Source organism: Miniopterus natalensis, chromosome 15 (assembly GCF_054644295.1).
Source record: "Miniopterus natalensis isolate mMinNat1 chromosome 15, mMinNat1.hap1, whole genome shotgun sequence".
Lineage (NCBI taxonomy): Eukaryota > Metazoa > Chordata > Mammalia > Chiroptera > Miniopteridae > Miniopterus > Miniopterus natalensis.
This window is the reverse complement of record NC_142095.1, coordinates 47,407,575-47,433,654: the sequence shown is the minus strand read 5'-3', so window position 1 is coordinate 47,433,654 and position 26,080 is coordinate 47,407,575. Positions and strand designations below refer to the sequence as shown.

General features: G+C 47.4%; 1 protein-coding gene across 2 annotated transcripts in view; it reads left to right on the top strand.

Moving 5' to 3' along the window:
• The window catches only part of LRIG1 (leucine rich repeats and immunoglobulin like domains 1), a 106,985-nt gene that overhangs the window by 33,244 nt on the left and 47,661 nt on the right, over positions 1-26,080 (top strand). For both annotated transcript variants that reach the window (XM_087825102.1, XM_087825101.1), the window contains exons 2-3: positions 2,251-2,322; positions 9,413-9,487. In XM_087825102.1, coding sequence (XP_087681228.1) covers positions 2,251-2,322; positions 9,413-9,487 — 147 coding nt within the window. The remainder of the gene's footprint in view (positions 1-2,250; positions 2,323-9,412; positions 9,488-26,080) is intronic.

Here is a 26,080-nt window from a genome sequence, read left to right as displayed (position 1 = left end):
ACTGTTTGGTTTCTTGATAAGACTGTCTTATGGAAGACCCTTTTTCAAGTAGCCTTAGTGATTTCATTCCAAATAGTATAAAATGAGGCTGCCAGTTAATTGCCTAAGACCCAGTCCTGTGACCCCAGCTCCACTCCTGGCTACATATATAAGCCAGAAACAAGTCACTCATTTTGAACCTAGTAGCCTACGTGAGAGGTTGAAATCTGGTGATCCTCAAGCCAGATGGGGTCTGCAGGTATGTTTTGTTTGGCCCATCTAGGGTTACTTTTTTTTTTTTAAGAATGGAAAAGATTTCATGTAAGAATTCAGAGTTTGAGCTTCTCTTAACAATGGAGGAGACTGGTCTGCACTGGCCTTGTTTCTGGAGACGGGAGCAGATGCCCCTTTGGGCAGGTGGGCAGGCACTGCTTTGCCGCCTCAATCCACATCTGCAGGGTGACCATTCACATTCTTTGCTTGCCTTCCAGGCTCTTGCCTTTGTGGTTCCTGAGTCTTTCTCTGATGTCCCCCCCAGCTCAACACCTCCCATTATCTATGCTGATGTAAACGTTACAGTCATTGTAAACTCACAGTATCTCTTTTAGAAACAGAAACAATATTTTAACCCCCCCCCCCCCCCCCCCGGATGATAATGTGCTGAAAACAGAAGACAATTTTAGTCTGGTCCTTTTCATGATGTGGGCGAATTCTCTCCGTTTGTGGATTTTCTTTTCTAACCTCTTGATTTCTGGGTACTCCCAAGTGCAGACAAACTCACACTTGACCTCAATATGTGGTTTTAAAAATTACCACCTTCAACTTTTTATAGTAACATAATATCTGGACAAATTGCTTTTCATTCAGGCTATGCCCCGAACACATATGTGCCATTCATCGCAAGTGTCGTTCGCCTTTTATTTAGATGAATGTCTTGAGTTGACAGTGAAATGACTATCAGTTCTAGGTTAGTATTGATTGGACTGTCTCTGGAGTAAGTTTAAAAGATGGTTGCCACTTATGTGACACTGTGTCCCTTAGGAGCTAGACTTTAAACTCATGATTAGTAGCACTGTTAATTGGTAGTAATGTCAGTAGCATTAATAGCTGGGATGAAAAATGTTAACCTTGTTGGCTTCTGCAGGACTGGGCATATTATAGTGGCCAGGAGCACGGTTGGACCACATCTCTGTGGTTTCTAGTCCTGTGGGTTAATTAACCTACTCTGGGCTGAGGGCGTGATCTGAGAAGCTCGCCTGACCACACATTTCCCGACTTGTTGCATGTCTGCCTCTGAGGGGACAGCTGGGGGGTGCAGGGAATGATACTGAATGATACTGAATGATTGATTGTGCCAGATGCCATAATCTTGAGAAGGCTGCTCACATGTTTGGCCTTCACTACCTTTGTTTAACACCAACCATGAATTTCCTGTGACTGTGGCTCCCCTCTGCTATGTGATTGGTCACTCCCAGTATTTATTCACTGAGAACAGGAGTGCCATGCTGATAGTGCAGCTTTATAATTCCCATCTTCCAGCATTCACTTTCCCAATAATCCCTTCAGCTTTGACTAGACATGTGAGCGATTTTTACTCTTAAGTTCTTATGCAGATTTCTCAACCTCTGAATATTACTATTGACACTTAGGGCTGGATAATTGTTTGCTGTTAAACGCTGTTCTGCTCATTGTAGGATGTTGCAGCATCCTCGGCTTCCACCCATCAGATGCCAGTAGCCAACCCCCTTCTCTGCAGTTCTGACAACTAAAAATGTCTCCAGACATTGTTAAATGTCATCCCTGATTGAGAACCACTGCTTTTTAGATAGTTAAGGGCCAGTTCCCCACCCCTTCTTTTTCTTTGTACTGCTTGATGCTTTAGAAAAATGATAATTAAAAAGTGCCCCTTAGAATAGCCTTGGCCTTGATAGGGTACAGAGCATGGGGACCAGCACATTCTAATGTAGACAGAGGACTGGCTTACCTTAGACTTTCTTTCAAGTTGTTAAGTGAGAATAGTATTGATTGAAATTCATTTGAGTTTAGCCTGGCTCGGGTGACTTGAGGTTTTCACAGGGACTTGTTTATGGGGATACACGTGGCAGGAGCACATCTGTAAATCCCGGTGTCAATACAGTTACTCAAAATAATGCATGAGATAGGGGCAGTCATTATTTTGTTTGGGGGTGGAGAAGAAAATTCCTGAAATTTGGGGTGTGTTGAAATGTTGATTCAGCTGTTTTTTTCTTTCTGTTCCTCTCCGTTTACCAGAAACCTGAGTTACAACAAACTTTCTGAGATTGACCCTGCGGGTTTTGAGGACTTGCCGAATCTACAGGAAGTGTGAGTGTTCTTCCCCAAACCTCTCGGGGGTTGGAGGGATGGAGAGCTCCTCGGGAAAACCCTCTCCTACTGCAGCAGCAGCAGCCCCTGGATCAGCAGCGAGCTTTTTAGAGGGAGCGTTTGTGTTAATGTTGTCGTGACAGATGTGCTGTTCCCTCAGCTCTCCCTCACTGCAGCCCACCTCCTTCCGAGGCCATCAGTGGTGGTGCTACAGTCCCGTAGGTGTGGACTTACTGGAAATCACAGAACATGGTGGGTGTAGGGGAGTCCCTTCCTTGTGCGAAACCCTGTGGACCAGCTGGGTTAACACACCGGGCTAGTACTTCTCCATAGTTCCCAGGAAACAAAGGTACGGAAGAGTGGACAGTAGTAGCTTACCTTTTCTCTCCTATCTCCGAACAGCTGAGCATTGCTGCCTTTGGAGCCCAGGCTGGCTGCCTCTTGCAGTGTCCTTTACATCAGGCCTTAATCTTTTCTTCTTTTTAATGTAAAGAATTCTGCTTTAAAATGGATATAAGGATTATCAGGAATTTTAGTTCTACAGGGCCTCTAGAACACTTTCACATAGATCACGCATACCGCTGCAGAAAATTTGGAAACTATAGAAATGTGTAAAGACTAATTAACTAAAATCACCAGTATTATTACCCAGATGTAACCATTGTGAACACTTAGTGAAAAACACACCTCGACACACATAATTTTGGAATCAGATTGTAGATACAGCACCCATAGCAGCACCTGCAAAACCTTCAGTAAATACTACCTCATCTGATCCTCACACTAACACTGTGATTGATACAAATGATTTCTTTACAATAATTTCTCCCGCTTTACAGAAGAGGAAACAGAACTGGGAGAAGTGAAATATACTTGTGTGGTGTTACATGGTTGGTAGACCTGAGAGTTGAATCCATTTGATTCCAAATCTTATGCATTTAACCCTGAAGCTGTACTACCTTAAACTCCTATATCCCTCATTTTAACCCACAACACTCAATTGAAGCTTTTTAGACACAGAAAATGCCGTGTTTATCAACTTGTGTCCCTCTTTCTACACCAGTCTTCTCTCTCCAGGTGCAGAGTATTTCCTCATACTCCTCCAGACCCACCCTGTCCTCCAAGTTCAGCCTCTCTTCTCCCCTCCAGCTTGGCTTGCCTCGCCTCCCTCCCTGAGTTTCTGGGCAGGATGACGCCCGGCCCCTCCTGTGCTCCTTCTGTTTGGGGTGTGCCTTCTCTCCTGCCTCTGCTATTGCACTCATGAAGGTTGGCTATGGCTAGTCATTGTGCTAAGCACTGTACTCCTTACTGTCACTCATACTTTTTATAGACAGTTGAGGGAACCGAGGTGTGGAGGTTTGGCCAGAACTGCATAACTAGTGCTTGGTGAACCTGGGCCTGCACCCTAGTCTCACTCCTGCCCCGTGTGCTCTGTGGTAGACCTGGGCCTGCACCCTAGTCTCACTCCTGCCCTGTGTCCTCTGTGGTAGACCTGGACCTGAACCCAGTCTCACTCCTGCCCTGTGTCCTCTGTGGCAGCACTACCTTCCCGAGTGTGAGAGGCATAAAGGCAGGGGTTGCATTGCATGGATACAATACTGTGTAGTGGGAGAAGCACACTTCGTGGTAGCAGACAGACCTGGGTTGAGGTCTGGTTCTGTCCCTTATTGGACACTGCACCTCAGTGCCTCCTTTCCCCCTTGTGCAGCTTGGACATGATGACATATTATTGTCATTTTTGTTGATTGGACATGACATCCAGGGCTTGCACGTGGGAAAGGACGCACTGAAGGTTATTTCTCTTCTACCTTCTAATCGCATAACCACGCAAGCGGGGTGCATTGTTAAAAAACAAATCCTTCAGGGCCTGGAGGTTGAACTTTTTACCACTGTGATTGCCTCCAGTTCTTGGTGTCACAATGTGGGGTGGGTGACAAATTCCCGGGTGCCCAGAGCCATGGAATGTCCCACTGATAGGAATGATACCTGGTGGAGGCAGAAAGAGGCTGGGTCAGGGTGCGGAGTGGAGAAGGGTACTGAAGGGAGAAATCACAGTCGACACACAGCTGCGTCTAAATGAAGTGGGCTCAGGGTTCCCAGGAGCTGTCAGCTCTAAACCCTGCAGAGCTGTGCAAGTCTGGAAGCCTCAGCGAGGGGAACCACGGGCTAGCGAGCAGCAGGCATGGTGTTTTAGTGGTGGTTTTATTTTGGAGGCCGGGACCACAGGACACTGCGCGCCCCTTGGAGGCCCCTGGAGGACATGAGGACATTTGTGCAGCTGCTCCTGGGCCCCACGGGCTTCACTGCCCACAGCTCTGAGAAAAGCCCACCAGGAGGGCCTGCAGCCAGGGTCCCGGATAGCCAGGCTCTGCTATTAATAAGAGGGGCTATTTATACAGTCCTCTTTAAAAACTGCGCTGGGATCACATTACTGTTGCCTGGTCTGAGAATGCTGAGTGTGGGTGCTGCCATGTGCTGTCCAGGGCCATCGACCTAAAATGTTCCTGTAGGCGGCAGGGCAGCCTGAGCCGGCCCTGCGCTGGGTATTTGTGGCTCACCCTGTGTCTCAGGCACATGCTCCCCAGTGTGGGTGCGGTGTGCTGAAGGAGGGCTGGAGTAACGAGGGGAGTCGTTCTGAGGCACCACCTCTTTGGCTGTGAGTTACCACCACCTGTTAAGCATTTACTCTGTATCTGGCTATATCCTAAGCTGTTAGGTTTAATTATTTTATCTGGATCCTGCCAAAACCTTGTGTTATTTACAGTTTTTGGAAGAGGAAACTAAGGCACAGTAAGGTTAAGTGACATGCTGAAGGCCATTCAGGTGGCAAGGGGTAGGATTGGGGTTTAATGCTGATTAAAAAATCCGAGCTGTAAAATCCCCTCCTAGTAATTCCTGCTGCTCTGTAACAGTGGCTTGGTTTCTGTTTTTAAGGCAGGGTGATCATGTAGTACCGTCCTCAGAGGGCTGGCGGGCACTCGGCTCGGAGCCTGGCACACAGAGGAGACGTTCGCCCTGATTAGTATTGCTTCTGATTGAAGCTTCACTATACTAAAACGTGTCTGGCCATCTGGTACATAAACTCTATGTCATAAAATCTTGCCAGTTATTATTTAGTATGCACTGTTCTCAGGTACCTAAAAGCACTAATAATAACAGTTATTAAGTAGCCTTCATCCCAAAACCTGTGCTCCTACTTATTATTGACGACTTTTAAGAAACAAAATTAACCGAAGCCCCAATGCCCTGCCCAACTTTGACTGTTATTAATTGCAGCTCTCTCTATGTTTGGAAACAACTGAAGTGTCTGTGAATAGCAGAACGGCTAAGTAAATTATGGGCCATTCATACTGTTTGTGCCAGCAGAGGAGTACTCTGCTGCACGTGAAAAGAGTGGTGGAGATCTTAAGACATATTATGAAGGGAGAAGCTGGGACAGACTGTCTCTGTAAGACACAAGCATCTGTGTGGAAGGAAAGCATGTACATTTCTAGCAACTGGCAGTGGGCACTTCCTGCTGGAGGCTGACCAGAGGGCCGAAGTGCCAGGAAGCTTTATTTTTCACCCATGTTCCTGATATTCTCCTTTGAAGGGGTTTGAAAGTCTTACTGTGTGCTTATATCAGCTCTTTAGTAAATAAATAAATAATAAGGTAAACAACAACAAGAAAAACCCCAAAGCTCTATAACCCCAAATTACTCCTGGGGTTGCTTTTTGTTGAAGCCTAATTTGGGTAATAATAAAGTACTCTAAAATGGCTTTTTCTCCCCACACATTTTGCTTCTTACAAAATGTAAAAACTCCTTTAACCAAGCCAAGTAAATGGAAGTTTCAGAGAGAGCTGAGGACCCTGAAGGCTGGGGCTGGGAAAGGCCCACGTCCAGGTCTGCCCTGGGGTCATTGTGGTCCACTCTTTCAGCTCGGGGCGGGCACGATGCTGATTCATGGTCTGCTGCATCTGGACATTGCTTGGACCGGGATCATCAGTTACAGAACCAGCCATTGTAGAGGATTGTTGGGGCCTTGGATGGAAGCAGATTTAGGGGTATGTGGAGGGTAGAAGATCGCACAGCTCTAGAATTCATAAGATTTCATTAAATAGTCTTAAATCCCTGCAGTCTCCTTCCTCTCGGAGACTGTGCAGACCTCCCCAGGGCCTTTTCCCTGCAGGCTCGGCTGGGCTATTTTTGACCAGTCTCTATTTCAGTCTGGCAAGCGGGTTGTGTCGCAGAGCCAGTTTGGCCTCCACTGCCTTCTGAAGATTGTATTCTTATTTCAGCAGGGAACAGGGCGGACAAAGAAAGCCATGCTGTGGAGCTAACAGATGTACATTTAGCTCGTGGTTCTTTTTCATAGACATGATTGGGGAGGAAGCTGGCCATGCAGCCCTGGGTTCCACTTGCCCTCTCTGGAAATCAAGCAGCCCTTTGCAGGTTAGAGCCTGTGATTTCTGCCTCTACCTGTTGACTCCGAGCTGCTACTCCAGACCAGATGCCCTGTTGGTCTTTAGCATGGTTCAGCCACGCTGTACACTCTGCTTCTAGCAGCTTTCTCAATACTCGAAATATTATGATGTCCCTTTTCCTTGTTCATTTTTTTCTGTGAACTTGGGCGGAGCAGCTTGGCATATATGCAGGAGGCTGGCCTGAGACCAGGCTCATTCAGCAGAAGTTCCCTTGCAGAGAAGTCCATACTGTTTGTTTCTGGTTTACAGTCAAGCCAGATCCTAAGCAGGCTGAAACACAACTGCCATGTCACTGAGGGGATTAGCTTTCCATTGCTGGCCTTTTCACTTGTTGGTCTCCTCTGACTTGCACTTGGGTCCAGCTCCTATCTGTGACCCTGGGGTGGTTGTGACTTGAACTGAAATTTGAGATAGAGAACTTACCTGTAAGGCAGAGAATAGTAGTAGTACCTGGTACCTAATTCAGGGTTGTGGTGATGAAGTTACAGAATGCATGTCCAGTGGTTGCTTTAGTTATAAAGAAATATAGAGAGAGATGGTTAGGAATCTAGACTTTGGGGTTAGACTCCCAGGGTCACTGGCGCTTACTGCTCATGCCCATCCTCACATTATTTAATATCTCATGTTTCACTGTCTTCGGTGCAATGGAAATGTTCACAGTATCTACTCTCTAGGGGTGAAGAGGAGTTAATACATTGAAGCTCTCAGAGCTGTGTCTGGCACATAATAAGCTCTCAGTTAAGTTGGCTGCTGCTTATTAAATTACTGTTACTGTTACCACCATCATCTGTGTTTTGGAGTAAATCTCTAAGAAATGAAGAGTTCTTAGGCAGGCTAGCTCTGATCAGATCTGAGGGTCTCATAGTAATAGGAACATTGGTGGTACCATAAAATTTATCAGTAGATTCAGACTGATGGAGAGTGTTCAGTATCCCCTTGCTAAGGTATGAATGGATCACTGCAGGGCTTGGGGAGAGAGAAGATGAAGCAGAAACACTGATTTAGGGGGAGTCAGATAAGAGACTGTTAAGTAATTAATTATCTCCTTCAGCACACAAACCAGGGCCCTTTAAGTGCATAAAGGATTTGCCACATGATACAGATCTGCTTTCTCTCTGCCAGATCCTTCAGTCATGAAGCTATTGAAACAGATATTCTGTGTCCCATGGCCCAGTAATTGCCAGGCTTCCTCTCTAACTGGTATTGGCACTGAAGAAAGCAAGTGGGATCACTCAAGGCCTTTTCTTTTTTCTTCTATTCATTTCTGTAGAAGATGGGAGACAGATTATTCTGTTCAAGCACATGCTAGCTGTATACTTGAATACAGCTGTCCTTTTATTTTTTTATTTTTATTTTTTAAATATAGATTGATTTCAGAGAGAGGAAGAGAGAGGGAGAGAGAGAGAAACATCAATGATGAGAGAGTTATTGATCGGCTGCCTCCTGCACGCCCCCAACTGGGGACGGAGCCGGCAACCCAGGCATGTGCCCTGACCGGGAATCGAACGGCGATCTCCTGGATCCTAGGTTGATGCTCAACCGCTGAGCCATGTCTGCCTGGCTACAGTTGTCATTTTAGTGGCCTTGTCTTCAAAACAGGACAAGATGGTCTATGTAGGATGTACTCAAAGAAAATGAGACTAAGCCCAGCTTTATCCCCCTGGATTCTGCGTCTCAGATACAGTTCTCTTCAGCCTGTCACTGCAGGAAGCCTGACCAGGGGGCTTGGCTTTCTTAAAGATTCTTGGGCTCACTTCACAAGTCTGATTTTGGATTCTCTTCCCAGATTTGGAAACACATGTCCATGTAAGGAGGCCGGATTGCAGAGCCTCCGGGGGCAGCCTGGGTGAGCCGTGTTTTGGTTTGCGGGCTTCCCCTTCCATTGAAAGATGTGAACTCTGAAACTCCAGATTGAGAGTGTTCCAGCATGAAGGGAGCCTGGAGAGAGCAGCACTGTGGAGAACTTTCAAAATGGTCACGTGCACAAATGTGTCTATATGTATGTATGCCTGGAAAATGTGTTTGGAGGCTTCATCAGAGTTCAGAGAAGCTGTGATCTTAACTAGACGAGAGTGTCCAAGTCCAGCTCCCTCATCATTGCACGGACGGGGCATCAGAATAGTGCCCCACGTGTCCAAGCCCCCGGGAGCTTCGCAGGCATGAGCCTCCAGCCCTGGGTCCCAGTGCGTGGCCCTCTGGCGAGGGCAGGTTAGCAGTTCACAGACCACTCTGTCACGGATCTGTGAGAACATCCTCCCCAAATCCTTTCCTGACTGTTCCTGTCCGCAAAGAGCACTCTCCCTGGTGATCTTGGGCACCTCTGTTGTGTACTGCGCGTCTTGCCTGCTGTCACTGCTCCTTGTCTGTTAGTCTTGATTTCTCAGTTAGGTTGGAAGCTCCTGGAAGACAAGAGACACCCCCTGAGTGTTACCTCTGAACCATGGATGTGATAGTTTTTGTGACCTCACGTGACTTCTCTCCCTTTAAGAACTCGCTTTTAAATTTTTCATTTTTTAGCAGCATTACCATGGCCAGCACTGACTTTCTGATTTCCCATGTTAGTATATGGTTTGAAACTACTAAGTTAAACATTATAAATGATTATTTTTGTGTGTGTTGTTACAGGTATCTCAATAACAATGAGTTGACAGCCATACCGTCCCTAGGTGCTGCTTCATCGCACATCGTCTCTCTCTTTCTGTAAGTGGTGCGCTTGGGGGCTCTGGGCTGGGTGGTGAGGCCGTGGCGTTACCTTGCTGACATTGGGTGGGAAACTGTTCCTATATTTGCTGGTAAAGAACAGCCTTTCTTCTTGTAGCCTAATGGTCATGACAAATGCCTTGCTTGCTGTTTTGAAGTCTGTAAGAATTAAAACCTGGAAGTTTTGCCTCATCTCTAATTTGGGGAAAAATTGGTCTTTTAATGCTCAGAGATACATAGCATTAGATTTCTTGGTCTTAGGGGTTAAGCTGTTACTCTTTGGGTGAGTAAAGTGGAATTAAAGGAAGCTGTGTGAATTATAAACTGTAAGTTCGTCTTTGTGCCCGTGAACTTGGTAACATGATTCAGCTCACTTTCATGGCTTCAAAAAAGAAAATACCCCAGACCGCTGAAATCAACATAAAGGTAAGGAATTAGTTGTCATGGTCGGGTATGGGACAACAGACAGCCTGCCGATCATCATAGACAACACACTGGAAATGCAAAAGGTGCAAAGGGACGTGAATGAGAGAATGGAAGGAGGCCGTACGGGTGTCATGTTGGAGCAGCTGAGAACCTCTGCTCAAGGGGTGCCCCCTTCAGCAGTCAGGAGGTGCTTGCTTGTTTTGAACACCCCCAGAAATCTTTCCAAGATAAACCAGTTGTGATCCAACAGCTTCCTTGACCAAATCATATGGGCAGGTTCTTCAGCAGAGCACCTTGCTCTGTGTGATGAATTTCCTATTTACACTCCAGCCCTGCATATTTGTATTTGATTTTGCTGGCGGCATAATGCGTTTGCTCACCTGTATATATCTTTTCTTGACACCGAGACTCAGCAGACTGAGCAGAGGGACTTGGCAGGAAGGCACCATCCATAAGACTGCTGGTGTAGTGTGCAGATCTCCGGTTTTTGCTGGCAGCAGGCCCTGTGCTCAGGAGGTGCTCCATCCTTGCGAAACACCGTCTTGGGCTTAACTCTTTCTGGACACTGCGGGGTTGTGGAACGGGGCTTAGAATTTTGACCCAGCTCTGTGTCCTAGACAGACAACTTCATCTCTTTGAACCTCATTTACAGAATGCGTTCTTGATCTGTTTTACACACAGGGAACGTGAGGCTGAGGTTTGAGGGGAGTGAAATGTCTAAGAAACTCTTGGCATTGTGCACAACACAGGAGGTGTTTGATAGGTGGTGGCTGCTGCTTCTGGCTAGTGGCTAGTTGTCACATAGCCCCTTGTGTCTGGGCATGATCTCACCTTTAGGGTCACAGGATGTGTAAGCCAGTCCTTGTTCCTGTGAAGTGCTAGAATGAAGGCTGTGGCCCATTGTCCCTGGCAGAGGTCTAACTTTCTTTCTGTACCCATTTAGCCTGTGTGCCCAGCATCTGGAAGGTGTTTAATTGCTAGCTAAATTAAATGAGTTTCTCCTACCTGTGGCTAATTAGGGACATGATAATCTTTCATATGTTCACAGAGCAGAGCAATGAGAGATGCTGCTTAAAATATGGTTCCTCATCCTGGACGGTGTGGCTTAGTTGGTTGGGCATTATCCTGTGCATCAAAACATCACCAGTTCAATTCCCAGTCAGGGCACATGCCCAGGTTGTGGACTCCGTCCCAGTAGGGGAGTACAGGAGGTGGCTGATGGGTGTTTCTCTCTCACATCAATGTTTCTCTCTCTCTTTCTCAGAAAAATAAAATTAAGTATGGTTTCTGGACCAACAGTGTCATCAGTGCTGAGCTCATTGTACAGGAAAAGATATATAAAAGCTTTGTATCAAGAAAAGATATATAGCCCGGCCGGGCGTAGCTCAGCAGTTGAGCATCGACCTAGGATCCAGACGATCGGGGTTCAATTCCCAGTCGGGGCACATGCTCAGGTTGTGGGCTCAGTCAGTGACTCTCTCATCATTGATGTTTCTATCTCTCTCTCCCTCTCCTCCTCTCCTTTCCTCTCTGAAATCAATAAAGATATATTTTTTTAAAAATTAAAAAAAAAAAGATATATAAATCCAGAGGATCCATTACAGTTTTTTTAGCCCTACTGGGTCAGAAGCTACTGTAACAGGGTCCCCTGATCATTTGCCCACTCATTCAAGTTCAGAAGCACTGCCTTCACTCCCCTTGCTCCTGGCTTGGTGGAAAGCCAGGGCTACAGAGAACATCTTCATGTTACCAACAGGAAACTGAGGGTCCCTGAGTTTCCTGTAAGTTGCAGAATTGATTGATGGAACTGAGATTGCCCATAAATGCCTGTTTTGGCCCCATGCACTGGGCACGCGAGTGTGGCAGCAGGTGACTCTGAACTACCCTGTGCTAGAGGCGGGCAGGACCCTCAGCTTACCCCCAGGGTCTGTGCACTTTGAATCTCGCCTTGCTCTGCTGACTAAAAATACATTTCTGTTTCTTGGCCCAAGTGCCCTGGAGCAGTGGGGCTGTTTGGCTTTGTTCCTGCTATTCCATTAGACAGTGTTAAAATATGTAAAGCGGGGGTCGGGGTGGGGGAGACTCCCTCTGGTTTTAATTGAGTTTGGAAAATTCAGGTTAGCATTGGCAGCCATCTCTCTGGCCCAAAGCTGGTCTCCATCAAATTGGGTTGGTGCTTTCTCTGAAACTGCAGAAATGGAGGGTCTTCACCTTCCTTTTCTCTGAGGGTCCTGTGTCCCCTGATCTTAGACTGGGTGCCTGGATGTTGTCCTGCAAAGTTAGGTGAGCAGCGTGGCATCTGCGTAGCAGGGTTATAGGTAATTTTGCTGTCATCCTTCATGCCTTTCTATATTTCCCAAGTGGACCTCGCAGAGGACCGGGGCCAGCAGATGGGCATTTCTTTCCCACCCTGATGTGTGAAGGCGAAGCTCTTAGCATCTCCAGCCACGTGATGACTCCAACTGTTCAGGCTTTGAAGACGATGTCTTACTGATGTGTCTGGTTTTTCAGAACCATGGAGTTAAAAGGTGTCATGTGTTCAATAGTCATTTAGTTGACACCTTCTATTCCTTTGCAGCTGGGGCCCAGAGGCCTTCCCAGGTGACCTCGAGAGGACTCATTGCCATCACATGTGGGAAGTCCTTGACATGTGTCTGAAAATGTGGTTGGTCAGCTCAGTAAATGTTTGCACTGATGGTTCTTACTCTCCAGATCCTTATTCCTGTCTCCCCTCCCCTTGGTGGGCAGGCAGATGAGAGCAATAACAAAAATGTGCAAAGGGAGTAGATGGTTGAGGCCTTCACAGTCAGAGGGACCAGGACACTTTATTAGCACAGGTGTACAGTTGGCCCTTGGACAACATGGGTTTAAACTGTGCAGGTCCACTGATATGTAGATTTTTTTCAGTAAACAGCCGGCCCTCCATATTTGTGGATTCCCCATCCATGGATTCCACCAACTGCAGATCAAAGACAATGTTTTCAATCCATGTTGGGAATCAGAGAATGTTGAGGGTTGATTATGCATTGATCTCTGCCATTTAAATAAGGGACTTGAGCATCTTTGTATTTTGATATCTGGGGAGTCCCGGAACCAATTGTCTGGATACCTAGGGGCAACTGTAGTTATATGTGATTTTCAACTGCACGGTGGTAGGTTTTGGCACTCCAACCCCAGTGTTAAAGGGTCGACTGTACAGCAGGTGCATTAGGGAAAAGGGTGGACCAGGCATATATCCAGCTCTGTCTTAGATGATGTGACCTGGGACAAGTAGCTTTTGTCTCATTTGTTGAATGAATGATGAAGCACAGTTTTCATATTTCTTCTGTGACTTGGAAACTGGGAGTTGGGCAATAATGTCACAAAAGACACACTGTTGACCCCATTGCCTTGTAACCACTGTCACTTCTTTCTGTCATTTAGCAGAAGCAGCAGGTTTGTGGTTTTCAGCTCAGACACCTGTAATTACGGACTTTTGCCTGTGGAAGTCAGCTCTTCATCTCTGTGTCCAATTTCCTGTCCCCTGAGTCTGTTTGGTGCGCTGGCTCCGAGCTCCTGTGCTCTGATCCCCCAACACCAGGGCCCTTTTTTGCTGGGTCATAGTTGGGAGGCCTCATGGGAATAGGGTTTGTTTGGCCTTCGGCTTTACTGTCAGGGCTTCAAAACAGTTTTTCACTTTTTGGCGGCATGAGACATTCAGTAAAATTTCAGTGGTAAATACTTTCTGGTTGAAGGACTCATTCAGTTAAAGTGTTTGTCACAGAGCAGATTTATTTGCATTGTGTTCTAAGGATAATGCCGAAGCCATTTGTCCTTAATCACAAAAAAGCACTAAACTCCAGGAAAGCTTTTAATAGCATTGGGTTTGAGTAAGGGAGCTAATTTCGTGAAGTAGTTCTCAGAAAAAGCAACAGGCTTTTGTTAAATGGGGGCAAAATCTGCCATTAGATTTTCACATTTGAGAGGTTCTTCTTTTAATTTGAAGGCCAGGAAACTCAAGTTACGATTCCCAAGGCAACAGAAATTTTGTGTGATGCACAAGTGACATTCTGGTGGAGGAAAACTCCCCCCCTCCTGTGGTGCTACTGCACTTGTATCCCTGAGAGGATTGGTTACAGTGTGTGGCTGGTTTTTTTCAGTCCTAGGAGTCAACAGCTTGCTGGGAAATCAGCTTCGGCTTTAAAGCAGGCAGCTCTTTGTTGCCAGCATATTGGTTGGAGCATTTTTCCCAGGTGGACCTTGGCTTCATCCATGTAACCTCTTTTCCAGTGGCGGGTGTGTTTCAGGCCTTGTGTTCACCAGGCCTTGTTCAGTGTCCCCTGCCTTTGGCCCAAATCAACAGGGATCTAGGCAAAGGTTACTTGCACACAAATACTTTTAACTTTGCAGTAGTACTATTAAAACCCCTTAGGTTTATATCGTATCTGAAAACACATCAAAATGCCTTTTACTTCTCATCTTGGGGAAAAAAAATTAAAACCACTTTTTATTGAGATAAAGCGTAACACAAAACTCACCGTTTTAAACATTTTAAAGTGTACAGTTCAACTTTTAGTACATTCTCAAGGTTGTGCAACCGTCACCACTAATTCCAGAACCATGTCATCACCGCAGAACCAAGCCCCGCACTCTTGAAGCAGTCACTTCCCCTTCCCCTTCCCTCCAGTCCCCTGGCAGCCACTAATAGGAAAACTATTTTTTTAAAGGGAAGTATTTTACCCTTGTTAGCAAATAGAACTGGAAGACAGAATATGCATAATTTAAATAAAATTATCAGAAGTAGATTTGACTACACAGTTATATATTTTGCTATGACGTCGTAGCTGAAGAAAAACTGATTAAATAAAAGTGATGTAATATTTAATGTCTCTTTATTGTAGCTTCTGAAGAGTAAAACCTAGAAGGAATGAAACCTGGTGTCCTGTCTGTGACCCCACTCGGAGGGAGTTAAGTGGCAGGGGCCCTGGAGTTGATTGGGCCTACGGCCTTGAAGGATGGAGGCTCTTCTTGGCTGGATCTGCTGGGAAAGTAAAATCAATAACAATCCTTAACTCTCCATGTGCCTCGCAAGCCCTCTGAAAAGGAGGGGCCACATCAATCTTCTTTACAGGCTCATTAATGCGAAGATCAATTCACATTGAAGCATAATTAAAGAGCAAGCCTTCGAGGGCAGGCAGTGATGATCTGGCTGCCACTGCTCAGGACTGGGGAGGAGAACTAATGTCTCAGGGGATCCACCCGGGGAGCCAGAGAGAAAAGGGGGGCCAGAATCAAATACAGAAAATTAGGGTTGGCTTCCGGACCTGAGCTAAGGCCGTTAATCATCAGGAGTAAGCACAAGTGAACCTACACTGAGTAATAAATAGTTGGTGGGCATTCCTGTAAGCGTGTGTGTATGTGGTGGGCGTGTGTGTGGGGGCATTCCTGAAACTGTGTGTGTTGGGGGTGTGTGTGTGGTGGGCATTCCTGAAACTGTGTGTGTTGGGGGTGTGTTTGTTGGGTGTGGGGGGGGCATTCCTAAAACTGTGTGTGTTGGGGGGGTGGGGGTAGGAGGTATTCCTGAAACTGTATGTGTGTTGGGGGGGGTGTGAGTGATGGGCATTCCTGAAACTGGGTGTGGGTGTGGGTGGGTGGGGGTGTGGGGCATTCCTGAAACTGTGTGTGTGTGTGTGTGTGACCTCTTGCTTGTCTCATTTGGCTGCCCTTAAAACTCTCTCCATATTGCCTTACCTGGAGGAAAGTCGTCATATGCAGACAGTAGAAAATTGATGTTGAACCTTTTTTTACACACAGTGCTTATTCCCAGAAGTATGAAATAATTTGTCTTAAAATGTTGAGTGTGACCTTGGATCACGGTGAAGCTCTTTGCATATTGGTATATAGCTGCACCTGGGGGACTGTAGGTGTCTGTACAAGGTGAAGTGGACATAGCTGTTCTCCCCAAGGTGACAGATGATCCGTTTTTCCTGGGGGGGAGTTTGCTGGACCGTCCACCAATCGTCAGTTTGATAGGTAGAGGATGTGGAAATGGGTAGCCCTTACCCCATCTGCTTCGGGGCAGCGCCTTCCACCTGAGAATTGAGTCAGCCCTCCTGGTAAAGGCGGCCAGGTGAGTGTGGCTCTCACAGTAAACCCTACCTGGGCACTGCCGCCTCATTTGCTCTGGGTCTTTTCATGCACGCTTATCAAGAGTGTCAAGTTAGTAGTGACTGAAACACTTCAGGAAGAAACTGAACAAAGTTGTGTTTTTAAACCCCACGTCAAGCCTTTGGATGCCCCTGTTCCTTGAGCAGCCAGCGACCCGTCTGGTCCCCAGATACTACAGGGCAGCTGTGGTCAGAAAACAGCACAACAGAGGAGTGTCTGTAGAATGGGGGCTGTAGTGCTCTCCATGGTCTTCATAGATGTGCTCCCTTTTGCCTTTTGGCCCAGGTTTTTGTTGGTTTGAACTGGTTCTTTCCTCTGGATAATGCCTGACACCCATTCTCTTGGGAGGCCATGGCTTCTCCATCACCTGTGTTTCTCACACTGTACTATCCATTAGAAGCACCTGGAAGGTTGGCTGGGCCAGCCCGTTTCTGATTCATCAAATCTGGGGTGCGACTTGAGAATTTTCTTTGCTCACAAGTTCCCAGGTGCTGCTGCTGCTGCTGATGTGGGCATCCCCACTTTGAGAACCACTGCCTGGGCTCATGGGCTGGGGGTTGGGGAGCAAGGCTCATGTGTTGAGTTCTTACCAAGCCGGTTAGCATTTGGGGGGCAGTAAATTATGTAGACAAACTCGCAATGTCACTGGTATGGCAACAGGCATTTGTTTGGGCCGGTGGGGCTCAAAAGGCTGAGGCCATGACGTGACGCCAAGTATGTGCAGCAGAACAGTCTGGCAGTGGCTGTGGGTTTGAGGACCAAGGTTATAAATTTGTCTCTGCTTAATTTGCTGTTTATTGGGGATCATGAAGTCTCCCCAACAGCCCTTCACCAGTTCTTACAGAGGAGGGAGCCTTGATGAGGAGCCTTACTGGCAGGCCTGTTGTTATCTCAGTGTGTGGGTATTAATACAGCCCCGCCTCGCTGGGCAGGAGAAGCCAGTATGCCACTTACCTTCCTGCTAATCAGTCAGCATTATCAGATAAATCTTTGCCCTCACCTAAGACTTGAATGGTCCCGTTCTGTTCCAGGTGGAAGTTCAAAGGAGCATCTGAAAAGGGGGCAGTTCACCCCTGTCCTGCTGAGGGAATTAAAACTCAGGGCACACACCTGCCCCCAATCCACATTGTTTAAAGACTCCCTACCCCCACCCCCATTACTCACCTCCTGTTTTCCTATCCTTCTGCTCCTGGGAGGCTGTCGTCCTGGTTGTCAGCAAAGGGATGAAGGGAAAGGGGCCGAAGCCCAGGTGCTTCACGGTGGAGACCAGGGGCTCACCTGTAAGGCCACTGCACCATGTGTGGTTTTTCAGCATGTCCTGTGAAGCCAGGTGAACAAACATGCCCCTGGGACCAGAGTCCCTGCCCTCAAGGAACTCAGTCTAGAGAGATAAGTGAACTCATTGGTAATACAGGCACTGCTGGGAATGTCTGAGGGGCTCCTCACCAATGTCACTGGGGTGGGGACAGGGAAGGTTACCAGACACACTGACTTTTAGCTGAGACTCCCCTTATTGGACCTCATTTCACTGTCCCTACAAGTGAGTAAGTTACCGGCGTCAGCCAGAGCACCCTGCATGCTTGGCCAATACCTTGGGTGCTCAGAGGAGAGCTGGGAGAAGGGCTCCCAGGACATGGCAAGTTCCATCACTGGGTGCCCCGGGGGGACAGCTGGGAGAAGGGCTCCCAGGACAGGGCTGGTTCCATTTTACACCCAGTTTCCCCTCCACCTTCTCTCCCTTGTCAGTGAGCTGGCTAGTAGGAAGAGCAAGACCCCTGGTTCTTAGCACTGCAGCCCCATCAGATACTGGATACCACCCATGAGCCTCAAAATAGAAAATTAAACGCCCAGTTTACAAAGAATGCAGCTCTGTCCCGGAAACTTGGAGGGGTCTAGAGTGCAGGCGGCCTCGTGCCCGAGTCTGAGCAAGGTTTTCGCTGGGAAAGGAGCTCTGTGGCCTCTGCTGTGAGCCTGCCAAGTTACAGCCGGGACTTGTTTTCCTCTCCTTTCCCTTTTTCCTTCTTCGCGGGTGGGGGTGGGGAGGCAGCCTGATGAGCGGTACATCTGCAAGTCATTTGCTGGGAAAGTGAAGTGAACACCAGCTGTGGGGTCTGGGGAGCCGAGGAAGGGGATGCGGTGGGTAGGAACTTGGCCGCGGGGTCACCGCCTCTTTTGGGAACTTGTAGCTTAGGTTCTGTTGTTGAGATTGGTTTTGGTCGTGCGTTTGGCTCTCCCCACCTCATTTTTCCTGGTGGCCATGTAAGCTTTAAATATAGTCCAGATCCAGTGGGAATAGGTTGCTGGCGAAGCGAACGTCGCGTGATCTAGAGGGGAGGTGCCTCCTTCCAGTGGTGGTGCCGACACCTCCAGGGCCGCGTGGCGCAGCAGGCAGAGTGTTTCTGTCCTTGCAGTGCCCCGTGTGAAAGGACCTGGCCCCTGCCCGTATCAGCAGTCTCCTTCCACCTGGGACCACTTCCTCCTCCCCCCCTCGCCTACTTCCTGCAGGTGGCTTCTCTAATCCATTTACCTCTGGGGAGGCCTTGTGAGTGTGCACCTAATCCGAAAATGGCTGGCTTGACTTTGACCCGCATGGTGACCTTGCTAAGAAGGCAGGGCCTATTATGTCTGCTCGCACCTGGGAGCCATTTTCAGCTTTTATAGCCCAAGTAGAAGAAATGTGTTTGCGTTTATACTGGGCCTTCCTCTTGCTGGCGGTGGAAGAGGGAGTATTATACTCACCCTGCTTTTTCAAAGGCAAGGGCTTTCAAAGATTGAATAGTCTACTCAGTGTGTTAAGTCAAGTCGTAGAGAATTGCCTTTTTTTGTAGTTCTAAAAGGGTCAAAACGTTGGCAGTCTCCTATGGTTCAGTCTTTTGTGATCAAAAATTGCGATGGTCAGCGTGTGAGATACACTGACGTGGCAGGCATTGCTCCACATGCCTTCCTGGCCTCGTATTGCCTCTGCAGTCCCAGGAGACACAGGGTCTGTTGTTGAGCACATTTTACAGACAAGGCACCTGAGGCACAGAAAGGGCAAGAAACTTGCCAGAGGTAACACAGGAAGTGAGAGCGGTGAGTCTTGATCTCATTTCTCTGTATACTTCGAAGTATATGGTCTGGGAGCTTAGGAGGGTCTTGTCATTTCAAGTGATGACATGTCAAATGTGTTAGGAGGGGAAAGCCTCAGGACTGTGGCCAAAAGGCTGCAGGTTGCCCTGGTCAGAGCTGAGAGGCCCAAAGGCAGCATGCGTCTCTTAAAGTTGTGTGCACCTCTGTAAGGCTGACCTCATGTGAACTTACTGTGGGCGGCCGCAATAGGATTTTCATTAACTGATGAAGGGTGGCCGGCTGCTACCCTCCCCTCCTAATCACACCCACCAAGTTATTCTGAGCTGGTTGTGATTATCCATTTCCTAAGGGGATAATGAGGAAAGTTACTTGTTGGGTCTCTGCAGAGCCCAGACTTGTTCATTGGTGCCACTGGCTTCTCGTAATAGCTGTATGCTCTTGAAGACATCACATCAAGGCAACTTCCTCCATGGTTTCCTCACTTCCTGGTGCCTTTCAAACCCAAAGAGCTGAGAAAAGGTGCCAATTTGTGGGGTCTTTTTTCTTCCCAACTTCTTCAACCAGTAGATGGGAATGTGTGCTGGGAAGGGTGACAGGGCTGTGAGACACTTGGCTCCCACTGTCTCCTTGTAGAGTCTGAGGGCTAAGAAACACTCTGATTGGGAGGCTCTGCAAAATTAGTTTGTAAAGACTAAGTAGCTGTAGGGGAAAGGTAAGTACAAAGGCGTCTCTTCACCGTATTGAATTCTATATCATTGGTTTTATAGAGAGGAAACAGTTCTGCAAAGTGGTTGAGAGAAGGTTCTGGATCAGACGGATCTGGGTTTGAATTCTGCCTTTATCACCTGTGCTGAATTCTTATTTGTTGATAATAGTGGGCTGTGAGGATCCACTAAATACCACATGTCCTTAATATAGTGTCTGGTGTCTAGTGAATGTGCCCCAAGTGCTAGACACTTTTCTTATCACTGACAACTCTCTACTGAGCACCTTCTGGGTGTGGCGGGGCAGGCTCTGCTGTGGCTGCTGTGTCCTGAGTGGTTTTGGTGGTCTCAACATGGAACCAAGAGGCTATTTGCCTCCCCTAGAAATGGGCTTTATTTGCAAACACCCATAGGGTGGGTCTGTGAACTAGCTGAGGTTTGTAGATAATCTCATGTTTGTGTGTGTACACTGACTCCTTTTGTGGCAACTTTGCTTAGAACATCAGGGTTCATTTCTCTCCTCTTTTTTCATTGCCTCTACTTGGGGTAGGTGCAGCAGGCAGCAAAACACTAGCAAGTATTAAGTAGTGGCTGTCATCCTTGACTGCATAGTAGAATGACCTAGGAGCTTTAAAAACCTAGATGCCCATGCCAAATCCCATGCCAGTCAAATCAAATCAGCCCTTTTGGCTGGAGGGCTTTTGGCAGGAGGGGCATTGGGCACAGGCATTGGTGTTTTTGTTTTTTAAAGTTCTCCAGGTCATTTCAGTGTGCAGCCAGAAGTCTTAATGAGCCAGAGTTGGGTAATAGTAGGTAAGAAGTATTGTCCTCCAATTCTTTCCTTTCCTTTTCATATCTCAAAATGACCTGGCTCAGCCCCTTTCTTTTTCTCTCCAGGTAGAGGGAAAATAAATGCTAAAGCCAGCCTTCGACGTAGCCCTGATGATTCTGAGGGTCTCTTTAGAGGTTTCAGTTGCATCTTTCACCACTGATTCAGTTGGAAGCCCTGTGAAGTTAGCCACTGAAAATACTAGTAAACTCTTTTTTCTTTGTGGTGTTTGGTCTGATCAGACACGACCACCTCATTGGGTGATCACAGTATGTGACTGTGGGTTTGCTGTCCAGTCAGGTCATCCCCCTACCCCCGCGCCCTGAAAGCCAGCTCACCTGCTTCCTCCCACATGCCATCTCCCTCTGAGACAGAGAGCCCCCATCATTATGTGAAACAAACAAACAAACCCTCTTTATAGTAAAACCATGGGCAGGCTTTTTAAAAACCTTTAAAATAAAATTCTGAAAGTAAGATTTAGCTCTTTGAAAGAGAGAGAATATGTAAATATATGCTGTGGAAAGTAAATGTCCCCTTGACCCTGCCCACAGTTGCATTGTCGTATAGCAGAAGTCTCGTGCTAACACTGACTTAGAGAACATTGTGAGGTTTTATGTTTGGAATTGGACACTTAGATAAGTCACAGAGAATAAGTAGAATTTTAGAAATGAGAAAAAAAATACCTTGGGATATTTTAGAATGTGACATTTTCTCGAAATTAAGTGTATGTTTTTTTTTTAAGTGGGAGAGCAGTGCTTACCAGCCTGAAGCTTTTCTGCCTGGTTGCAGCTGCTTGGTTCTAGGAGTCCCGTGAGGACTGGCTGGGTCCCCCCTCTGCCCTTGCCATCAGCAGGTGATAAACCCTTTCACCACCTGGGGCTCCCTGCAGGTCAGCCTGGCCCGACCCCTCCCGATTATCTAGTGCGTGTTAACAGGAGCCTTGATTTGGTGATTGTCCAGCAATTACGTGGTCCAAGTAAGAGTCCAATGCCTGTCTTCACTTTCCCCTGTTCCCTGAAGAAAAGTTCTAGCTCCGGAGAGATTCAGGCAGCTGTCGAGGGAAGTGGATTCAGGAAACAGGGCTGCTGTACATTGTGGACATCATCTGGTCAGTTTTCTGGATGAGGTCAAGGTTCATGGCCTCGTGGGTCATCTCTGGGAAGGTGAGGAACCTGCCTGCCTCTCATACGGCTGCTCCTTGGTGGATTTTTTAGCGGAGAACCTTGGTCCATTCTTTGCCCATGTCAAGCTGGATGTTGGGGTTTGTAGGGTGACTCACCCTTCTCTTCTCAGGACATCACCCAACAAGTGTGTCCTACTTGTTGATCCAGAATGCGGGTCATTCTGCAGTGAGGTGGTGGTGTCCTGGGACTGGAGGAAGATCTGCTCCTCAGGGCACGTGGCCTCCCCTCTTCGTGCTCCTCAGTGTGCATACCCCCCCGCCCCCCCCAGCACAGCAGTGTTCAGAGAGGAACCAGGTCTGCCGCTCAGCTCCTGCCCTGACTCTGCAGACACCCCACTATAGCGTCTTTCACAGGTTACCTCCTGTGCGAGCTTCTGTTCTCTTAGCTGTAAGGAAAGAGGCTGGTTCCCCATCAGCCACATTTAACCAGGGTCAAGGATACACAGGGCTACTGCCCCTCCTGTGGAACTGGGTGGGGCCCAAGGGGGGGGTGTTCTTTGAACAAATTGTCCATCTCTAGTTGAGAATGGCTGTTGGGGAGGACCCACTGACTATGAAACCCTGGGCTCCTGGTAGAGGCTCACATCTTGTGAGTTTCATCTCGTGGGCCAGCTGTACTGTGTCCACCAGTGTTGAGAAGTCTGCTTAAACGATACAAGAGTTAGCATCCTGGCCAGCTCTTCCAGCTCCCTGCCAAACCATGCACCTCATCTCTGAAGGGGTCCTCACGGCCTCAGCTCCAAAAGCACCCAGACTTGGCCCTCCACTTCCTCCCCACTTGTCTCCCAGATAATTGACCTCATCCCTCCCCACCTCACACCACCTCTGGGGAAATGCCTGCTTCGTGGTTGCCCCACAGTCGGTATTTGGTTAAGAAATGAGTGAAGGACACCTTGTGCCTTCCCCATCACCTGTGAGATAAAGTCTCAGCTCTTTCAGAGTTGGCCCTGGTTCCATTTCTTCTTGGCCTTTCTTCACCTCCTGCTATAAAATTTACATTAGACCACCGTGAATGAAAGCCCACCCACACCGTCTCTCGATTCTGTGCCTTGTTTGTGTTGTCACCTGGGTCTGGTATGGCTGTCCTCCTAACCTGCTTTCCCCTCAACATTGTGTCCCCATCTGTCAATGTGCCCATCACTTCTGTCTTTTCCTGTTTCCTTGACTCGAGCATATGTTTTGGGGCATCAGGGATGGGGTCAGGGGGATGTCCGTACTTGCAGTCAAATTTACTTTTCCTTACAGTGCACATAACAGGCAACCCATACATGTTTGAATGAATAAATAAATTCACTAAGTAAATGTATCAATCCAAGAATAAGTGACCGAGTACAGGGCAGATATTGGATAGTTTTAGACATTTATTGTCAAGGCAAGTGGACAGACTTGGAACAAGTAATAGCAGGAATTGTCTATTGGGGTCTCCTAGAGGGCATGACTCTTTTCAGGCAAGAGATGAGACTTGCTTTTCTTGGTTTATTGAAAAGCTAGGTAATGTTTATATGAGAGAAAGCAGTAGTAACTGCCCCATGGCAGGCAGTGTGGTTTAGGGAGCGGAGTGTGGGCACCTGGGGTCCCATTATCCGGGTTTGAATCCTATCCTGCTGCTTTCTTGTAGCAGCTTTCCAGTCTGACCCTTGCCCTTCCCCAGGCAACGGTGTGTCTCTGCTTGCCTGAAGGGCCAGCCAGGTGGCTTGGAGAAAGGTTTTCTTTGAAGTGCAGATGAAGAATCTTTGCAGCTCCCTCATTGTGCTCAGCCTGTCCTGACCACTTCTTGAATGTAGTCTGATAGTTCAGAAAGCCCAGAGTTAAGAATAAGCAACCTTCTTTGTCACAGGACGTGCCAGAGCCTTTAATAATCAGAATGAAGCATGGTGTCCCCACATAAAATGAGCCCCTGGAGCTCTTGTTCTGTGAGACATTAACGGTTACTTCATGAAAAGGGGCCTGTGGCCATGCAAGTTTAGCAGAGTTGAGCAGAATGAAAGGTGTCTTTCAGAGCCCTCCTCCTCACCTTTCTCTGGATGACCTGCTTTGGGCATCTGCATGGCCCACAGGGAGGATATAGGCCTCTGTTCCAGAACCTTTCCACAGAACTTTGCCCATGGCTAGTGTTCAGGGGTGGCTCTTTGGGGACCTCGTGTCCGGCACTGCAAGCTTGACCTGTGCCTCACCATCTGGGCGTGGATGCCCAGTGAGCTCTCCTGCTTGGCCAGGTACTGCTGAGCTCGGCTCAGTTACAGGGCACAGAACTAAATGGTAACTCCTGACATACAGGCAGGGCCACACCGGTCTAATAAGCTTTATCTGCCACACCTTTCTCACTTCCTGTGTGGTGGAAAGTAAACAGGGCCTGCGTATCCCTAAATTTGAGAAACCACAGACCTTGGTGCGTGGCCCTTAGCACTGAGTCAGATTGGCTGAGGTTCTGCGGGTTTGGAGGAAATGCTAGAAACCAAATAAGGGAGCAGGTTGGCTGGCTGACTCCACCATGAATTCCACCAGGTCCTTTATCTGATTCCACTGTGATTTTTGTTGTTTTAATTAAACTTTTCATTTTGAGATAATTGTAGATTCACGTGCAATTGTAAAAAACAATGCAGAGAGATCCCCCATATGCTCTTACCCCAATTTTCCACAATAGCAACATCTTGTAGAACTTTTCATAACCAGGATATTGACATTGATACACTCAAGATATAGACCATTTCCAGCCCACAGGATCCCTCCTGTGGCCTTTTAATAGCCACGCCCATTCCTTCCTGTCCTGCACCCTGGCCGTCTCTAATATGTTCTCCATTTATTTTTCATTTAAAGGATGTTATAGAAATAGAGTCTACAGCATGTAGCCTTTTGGGATTGTCTTTTAGGGTTGGCTTTTGGGAGTGGGGTATGTATATACCACTCTTGGTTTAATCATTCGCCTGTTGAAGGACATCTGGGGTGTTTCCAGATTTGGGCTTTTATGAATAAAGCTGCTTTGAGCATTCCTGTATGGGTTTTTGTGTGAATAAATTTTCAGTTCTCTGCGATAAATGCCCTAGTATATAATTGCTGCATTTTATGGTAGTTGTGTGTTTAGTTTTTTAAGAAACTGCCAAACGTTCCCACGTGGCTGCTGCGTCTCCCGTTCCTACCTGTACTGTGTGAGTAACCTGGTGCTTCCTCCACATCCAGGCTCACATTTGGTGTGGCCAGTTTTTTACATGTAGACTTTCTGGTTGGTGTATGTTGATGTCTCTGTGGTTTTAATTTGTATTTCCTTAATGGCTGGTGATGTGGAGCATCTTTTTATGTGCTGTTTGCTGTCTGCATTTTCATTTTCTTCTGTTGAAATGTCTGTTTATGTCTTTTGCCCACTTTCTAATTAGATTATTCAGTTTTGTACGTTTTGAGTTCTTTGTCTATTCTAGATGCTAGTTCTTTGTTGGACGTGTAATCTGAAAGTACTTTCTTCTAGTCTGTAGCTTGCCTTTTTATCTTAACAGGATCTCCACAGAGGCAATGATTTTAATTCACGAAGTCTTATGCACTGTGCTTTTACTAATGTCAAGTCTAAGAATTCGATCTAGCTTTAGAGCCCCAAAGTTTTCTCCTACGTTTTTTCTAAAAGTAGTTTCCATTTTACGCTTAGACCCATGATGATATGTTTTTAAAACACAAAGGCAAGAAAAAAATTGGAGCTTGTGGTTCTGAGAAAGAAACAGAGACGTGCTGGGTCCTGTAGGAACCCAGGATGGGCCAGAAAAGGGGAGAGTGTGGTTCTGGGTGGAGGCTGGGTGCTGGAGACGGTGCCACTTTGATGTTATAGCAGGTCTTAGGTCTTATCATCTTCAGGATGGATAAGAAGGGCTGCATTAAAGGGCAGGCTGCTAATCCCAACCATACATGTCCTCAGCCCCTCATAGTGCAGCCGGAGCATGTGCTGTAGGCTTGGGAAATTGCGTGGTTGAGAGATATCCTAAATCATATGATCAGGAGATCAAAAGTCTTCCAGATGGGGCAGGAAGCAGGCCTGGTTTTATTTTTAAAGGCACATCAGTGGTATCTCTCCCCAGAGGGGAAGGATCTTGTCTTGGAGGCTGCAGCCAACTGCTGAAGCAGCTTCCTCCTCTGGGGGAGCTTAGAGCTGCTGGGAAGCTGGCCTTGGAGGCCAGGGAATGTGCCAATGTTCCCCCCCAGGAATCTCAGGGGCACCCTGGCACCCATTGTCTTGTCTCTGTCTTCATAGCCTG